Source organism: Notechis scutatus, chromosome 5, assembly GCF_049901735.1.
Source record: "Notechis scutatus isolate UNSWTSFEM ecotype Mainland chromosome 5, rNotScu1.2, whole genome shotgun sequence".
NCBI lineage: Eukaryota > Metazoa > Chordata > Lepidosauria > Squamata > Elapidae > Notechis > Notechis scutatus.
The window spans coordinates 102,521,620-102,528,090 of record NC_142013.1 but is presented as its reverse complement, the minus strand read 5'-3'; the positions used below and the strand labels follow the sequence as shown (position 1 = coordinate 102,528,090).

The 6,471-nt window shown below is 52.7% G+C and overlaps 1 protein-coding gene across 1 annotated transcript; it reads right to left on the bottom strand.

The window, feature by feature from the left end:
* Positions 1 to 1,502: 1,502 nt before the first annotated feature.
* Positions 1,503 to 5,883, bottom strand: KCTD12 (potassium channel tetramerization domain containing 12). The gene has a single exon (XM_087967405.1). It carries the CDS (start codon positions 5,607 to 5,609, stop codon positions 4,596 to 4,598), a length of 1,014 nt encoding a protein of 337 aa, XP_087823531.1. The 5' UTR covers positions 5,610 to 5,883; the 3' UTR covers positions 1,503 to 4,595.
* Between the last annotated feature and the right edge of the window lie 588 nt (positions 5,884 to 6,471).

Below are 6,471 nucleotides of genomic sequence, written 5' to 3'. Positions count from 1 at the left end.
AAGTTGAAAGAGCAAATGGACATTACCCAACAGAAGGAAGGTGTGGTTTTTCACAAGGATTATAGGGCAAGGCTGGCTGTACTCATGGCCAAGGAGGAATGGAGCCAAATTCCCAGGTACTCCAAAGCCAAGCTGCCTTAGGGCAGAAGCTTCCTCCATCTTCTCAATCACGTCTCCTTCCCAGTTTGAAGTAGGCCTGACAGGTCGACCCCTGAGAAGGGGTTTAATTTTTAGCCTTAAGAGGTTGTGTCTTAAAACCCTCCCAGGAGTGTGCAGGCAACTAGAGCTATTACCTTCCAACAGGTGTGCTTGGATCCCTAGAACACACTTACATTTAGGGAGAATCCTGCAAATTCTGCATCAAGAGAGGCCCAAAAGAAATGGTTCAAAAGATGCTACAGCAATCAAATCTTCACTGCTGAAAATCGGGAAGCAGCTCCAGAAGTCACTCAAGATGCCCAGGGTAGGGACATCCTCAACCCTAAACATTGGCAGCAGCTGCTCTCAAGAGGAATCTCCAAGTGCTTCAATAACCCTCTAAAATGGGGGGTCCTGACCTTTTATATACCCTACCTGCACCCCTAGAATGCTCACAATATATTATTCTTGCACCTCTTACAAAATAGTTATATGCATATAATTATACATATCCGCTATAATTGTGAAACTTCTAAATCCAAGTTTTTGCACCTCCTGGAATATCGCCTCGCACTCCCCAGTTGGGAACCCCTACTCTAAAAGGATGCAAATGACCAGCTGCCTGCAAGGAATATAAATCCTTCCATTCCCCACTAACCTGTCAGAGCTGAAGAAGCTTCTTGGATGAGAAGTGAAACATCTTCAAAGGAAAAACAAGAAGGTCCAGTTGCCTCCTGCAAAAGCACCTCTGAGACAACCATGACCTGGATGACTGAGACTCTCTACGGACTTTTAGCTATACAATTTGGGATGAACATTCTTGGAATGGTGTGGGAGTAGGAATGGATTTCCAGAGGGAAAATGGCAGACTACAGGAACTGTTAGCACTACTCAGGTGACCCTGAGGACATAGATAAACCTCCAAGTGCTTCAACAATCCACGAAAAGGATGCGAATGACCAGCTGCCTGCAAGGAATATAAATTCTTCCATTTCCCCCACTATCCTGTCAGAGCTGAAGAAGCTTCTTGGATGAAGAAGCGAAACGTCTTCAAAAGAAAGAAACAAGAAAGTCCAGTTGCCTCCTGAAAAAGCACTTTTGGGCAACCATGACCTGGAACTGAGAAACTATACGGATTTTCAGGGGAAGTAGTTGGGGCAATAGATGGATAACATGTTGGTTGAATAGGCTGCTTTAATGAGTAGCGGAGAGGTGGTGATTTTTCATTGTCCAACTTGCTTCTTCTGAAGTCTTTTCATAGCCTCTATGTTCTCCAGATGGTCTGAGGGACCTCAAACGCTGTTGCTAGGTATTTAGCTCATGCAGTGTTCGTTACCCAGAGCACAACCATTAGAAATCTCCAGTTATTTTATTATATCTGTTTTATTTAAAAAATAATAGGAGCTTTAGAATAGTCTGCTAGCAAACACACATTGTTTGAAATACAAGAGTCTTCCTGTATGCATTTTGCAAAATGAGGAGTGGATTTTAGCTTCACAAGGAATTCAGCTGTTGATTCAACTTCAAGCAAATAATTGCAGAGACATATTTTCATAACTCCATTTATATTCATACCGAAGTCTTCCCCATATAAATCGATACAGGAACACAGTTTCATATTAAAGCATTTTTGTCCAGGTACAGTTTACAGCATATGAAAAATTTTTATAGCACTAATAAATGAATAAAAAACTAAATGATTCGTGTAAAATGTTTATACACTTTATGTACACACACCAAGTCACAAAATTCACACCTCCATCCATGACAGACTTAATAAGCTACAATACAAGATTTATTTAAAAAAAAAAACAGGAAAAAAGAAGAGCTTAGAACTAATTTGAGCACTTACTGAAATCTGGATTGTTTACAAAAATTTAGAAAACATAGTTCAGAGAGAAATACTCCACATGTATTAGAAAAGTCTTGCAACCGCTTTTTGGGAATGACGTCTTAACATTGACTTTTAACCAATATCTTCTCAATTGCAATAGAGCTGAAATATGCACAAATGGGATCGTTTTAGAGTAAGGCTTAGAGTAAGAGGGATATATATATATATCTTTTCTGGAAGCTCTCCACAATGCAGTAGCTTATTGCTTTTCCTTTAAAAAAAAAAAACCGTCTCCTTTATCTCACACTCACTCACTCTCCTTTGCTGCTTTCCAAAAAATAACCCCAATTCCCAATTTACAGACAGTTCCCACTGAATGAAGCTATCAGACTCAAATGTTTCAGCCTTTGGGTAAATGTGGCTGGTTTTTATAAAACTTCAGCTAAGAATTTGTCTATGGAGATTCGCAACCCTTCAGGTCATGGTTGCTCCAAAAGTGCTTTTTTTCAAAAGGCAACTGGATTGGCTTGGATTTCTTTTTTTTTTCCTTGAAAACATTTCGCTGCTCATCCAAGAAGCTTCCTCAGTTCAGAACTTCTTGAATGAGAAGTGACACATTTTCAAGGGGGAAAAAAATTAAGAAAGTCCAGTTTTCTTTTGTAAAGCACCTTTGGTCCAGCCGGACTCCTAAAAGTTTTATTTTTTTAAGTCACTAAGCAGATTCCCACTATTGAAGGGAGATTCATTCTGAAGGATTATGTGGTCCAGCAAATAAGAATCCTCTAATCTTTTCCTGAAGTAGAAGAAGAAGAAAAAGGGGAGGGAGGAATTCTGATCAACCCAAGGCATGCTGTTGCAAACAAACTAGGAATCCAGGTTTTACAAAGATTCTGGTTTAATAAGCAAGCCAGTTAAGCCAGCATTTCTGGTTCCCAAGAAACAAAAATATCAGGAATGAATCTCGGTTATTTCCCCCTTTATATAGACTGAAACCCGAGGATTCTTTATTTAAAAAATCTCTGAATTAAAAGGAAAGCTCCGAATTAAAATCTTCTCACTCTTTTAAAAAAATAAAGAGCACCAACCTCAAGCAGCCGTCAAAGGGAGGAGGGGGGCATGAAATTAAAACACAGGAGAATTCTTTGGTTAGAATAATTCATCCGAGTCTGCCGCTCCAATGCAAGAATCAAAAAACACTTGTTTTGTATTAGCCTAATTTTTGAAGGGCTAGGAGACTAAATTGCAACATACCTATCTGGGGAATCAGGCAAGAAATATCCGATTTAGTCTGGGGGGATGGGTGGCCTTGGTGCTTCCATGCCCAAAAGATGAAATGAAAGGAGGTGGGAGAGGGAGGGAGGGGGGGGTCCTGCTGTTGTGCTTGTTTTTATTTAGTTAAAATTCTGCATCCTGATCTGGGGGGGGGGATACTTTTTTGGAGGGGTTCTTTAGCTGTAGCACTGTCAGATAAAAATGCCAGCCAGCTCCTCAAGCACGCACAGAGTCCTATTTCTACACCGAGGATGAGAAGGGGGTGGAGGGTTCAGTCTTGTGTCCTGGCTGCCTTTGGGGGCAACTCCCCAGCCCTGCTCTGAAAGCACCACATTTCAAAACCTGCCCCCCCCACAACAACCCACCCGCAAGTTGATGCTTGATAGTCTCACTGATGATGTTCTTTAACCCCAGCCCTGGGGGTTCAAACCCCAGAATCCTGAGGGGGACACGATAGCTCCATGGAGGTCTGTTTTTTCCAGGGACACCCCCACCCCCAGTCTGCTGATCCAGCTCGCCTTCTGGTTACATAGAGGAAGCGAAAGAGCTGGGCCACTCTCCGTGTCCCAAGTGGCGTCCATCAAGAGATGCTGCCTCAAGTTTGTTGAAGGTGCCTAAGAGGTGGAGCTCTCTCTCTCTCTCTCTCTCCTCACAATCAGGAGGCTGTGTGATGGCTAATGTTTGGAACAGACTCTCCTGCTGGAGCACGGGGTTGGGCTAGATGACCTCCCAGGTCCCTTCCAACTCTTGTTTGGAGATGCCAAGGGCCTGAGGAACGGAGTGTCTCCTCCACTCGCTCGTTCTCCCCAGCAGCTTTGGCCCAAAGCTAAGAAGCAACCGGGAGTAGCCCAAAAAAGCGAACAGGAGGAGAGGGAGAGCCCGGTGCAGCTACAGCAAAGCCCTCGCCTCAGAGTCAAGAGGAGAAGCCCCAGCAACCGAGGTCGGGCAACCTTGAGCAGAGGCGGCCAGCACAGAGAGTCTCCCAGCTCCGCCACGCTAGGCCTCCCGTCGCCATGTGGGACGGCTGGGGAATCTCGTTCGGAGGGGCCTGCTTTAAAAGTGGGGCGAGGGGGGGCACCATTTGGACCCAAGGACCCGCGAGGTGGCTGACGGAGGTCCGCAGTTCGGGTCCGAAGGGCCGTCAGAAAGAGCCGCTCTGCTGGACGGGGGAGGCCGAGGCGACCGCCGGCGGGCCCGTGGGAAAGCGGGGGGGGCTACCCAGGGGGAGGCTCGTCTAGAGTTAAAAGCGGCGGGTTCTCCGGCGAGGAAAGCAACCGTCTCCCGCCACAGCCCCGCAGACGGCCGCCTTCTCTCCCCCACCCGACTCCCGGGGAACGGGCGTCGGGCGCGCTCACTCGCGGCAGAAGACGTACTCGGTGTAGCTGGTCCAAATCTTGTCCTCGGCGGGGCCGCCTTGCTCGGGCCCGAAGGCGCAGGTGCCCGTGGAGGAGCAGGCCGCCATGCGGAAGCCGGCCTCGCTCAGCCGGTCGAAGGCCTGCTCCAAGAAGTTGAACTTGAGGTAGTAGCGGGCCGTGTAACGCTCGGGAGGCCGATCCGGGTCGCGGCTCTCGTTCAGCGTCTCGCCGAAGACCTCTTTGGCCAGCGCCGTCTTGCCGCACACCGTGATGCGGGCCACCCGTCGGAACTTGGCGTCGGCTTGGGCGTCCCGGCCGATGGTGTACGAGCCCCGGTAACCGATGGTGATGTAGCCCGAGCGGCGGCCGCCGGGACCTCCGCCGGCGTCCAGAGAGAGGGAAGCCGACAGCATCGGCGGCGCGGGCCCCGACGGGCTGCGGCCCGACGTCGGCGAGGCAGCCGAAGCCGCCGGGGTCTCGCTGAAGTCCGCTTCTAAGTAACCCAGCGCCGCCGGGTCGTCGGCGCACACCGAGGAGTCGCGCAGCAGCCCCGCGAAGCGCGGCGGCGGCAGGGCCGAGGAGGAACCTGAGGCCGCCAGACGGCGCACCAGCTCGGGCAGCTGGAAGTATTCGGCTTCGCGGCGCAGGCGGTTGCGCTCCGGGAAACCCTCGGGCAGCACCAGCTCCTGATCGCGCAGGTAGTCCAGGACGTAACGGAAGAGGAAGCCGTCGCGGTCCAGAAAGAAACGGCCCTTGGCGTCGCGGGGCAGGTCGGTGGCCTCTTGCTGCGAGAAGAGGCGCCACAGCAGCGAGCCGCGCACCGACAGCACCGTCCCTCGCCGGGTCACGTACACCTGCCCGCCCACGTTCAGCTCCACGATCTCCGGGATGGGCCCCGACGACGGGGACGAGGCCAGGTCAGAGGCCGTTGGAGCGCGAGAGACGCCGCTCCGGGCGCCGCCACCGCCGCCGCCGTTAGGGAGCCCCCGGGCGCTGTCGGCTAAGGCCATGCCGGTGGTCCCGGCCGAGGAGGGCCGCCGCTGCCTGCGCTCCCCGGGACCGCGACCGTCGCAACCCCGCTCCGCTTTTTAGCCGGCCTGTTCCGCGCGACCCGGACGGTTCTGCCTTCCTTGCTCGCGCGTGTGTGGCTCCGCTGGGCTGCGGCCTCCCGGGCACTTTGCCGGCGTGCCAAAAAGAACGGGCGGCGGGACTGGCTTTTTATGTCGCTCCGCTGCGCTGCTGCCACCGGCGGGAGGAGCGAGCGGAGGCGGCGGCGGCGGCGGCCGGGAGGCTGACGTCGCTCGGGCGCTTCCCCTGCGCGCTGCCTGCCTCCCGTTTTGCGCGGAGCCGCCACCGCCACGCCCGAGCGCCCCACTCCGGACGCGCGCGCGCGCAACGGGCCGGGCCGGGCTTGAGCCTCTGCTTTTGAGCGGGGCCGGGCTAGCGGCGCTTTTTGGAAGGAGCTGCAGCGCTTCGCGGGCTCCCCGGGGACTCCCGCGCGAGACCCGGGAGAAGCTCGGACTGCCGCGGGAGGCCTCCTCTCCCCCGCTTGTCCCGGTGGGCTGGCGGGACCCGCCTGGGGAGAGGAGCCTGGCTTGGTTTTGGGTTGCCAGAGGCGGGTGGCGGCCGTCGCCTTCGCGCGGGAACGTGGAGCGAAGAGGTGTGGGAAAGTTCCGCTCCCCGCGGGGTGACGGCTGGCCGCTCGGGAGTGCCAGACAGCGGAGAAAGTCGGGGTCTCCGTTCCTTCTTTCTAGGAGCGCTTCCTCCGACCCCCCTCCCGGTTTCCCTTCCTCTCCATTCCTAGAATAAAGAGTAGAGTCCGCGTTTCGCTTTTACTTTCTGAACCAGGGGTCTCCAACTTTGAACTTTGGC

Bases quoted from the DNA above. Each gene is read 5' to 3' on its own strand.
- KCTD12 (XM_087967405.1), bottom strand. From the start codon at position 5,609: ATGGCCTTAGCCGACAGCGCCCGGGGGCTCCCTAACGGCGGCGGCGGT.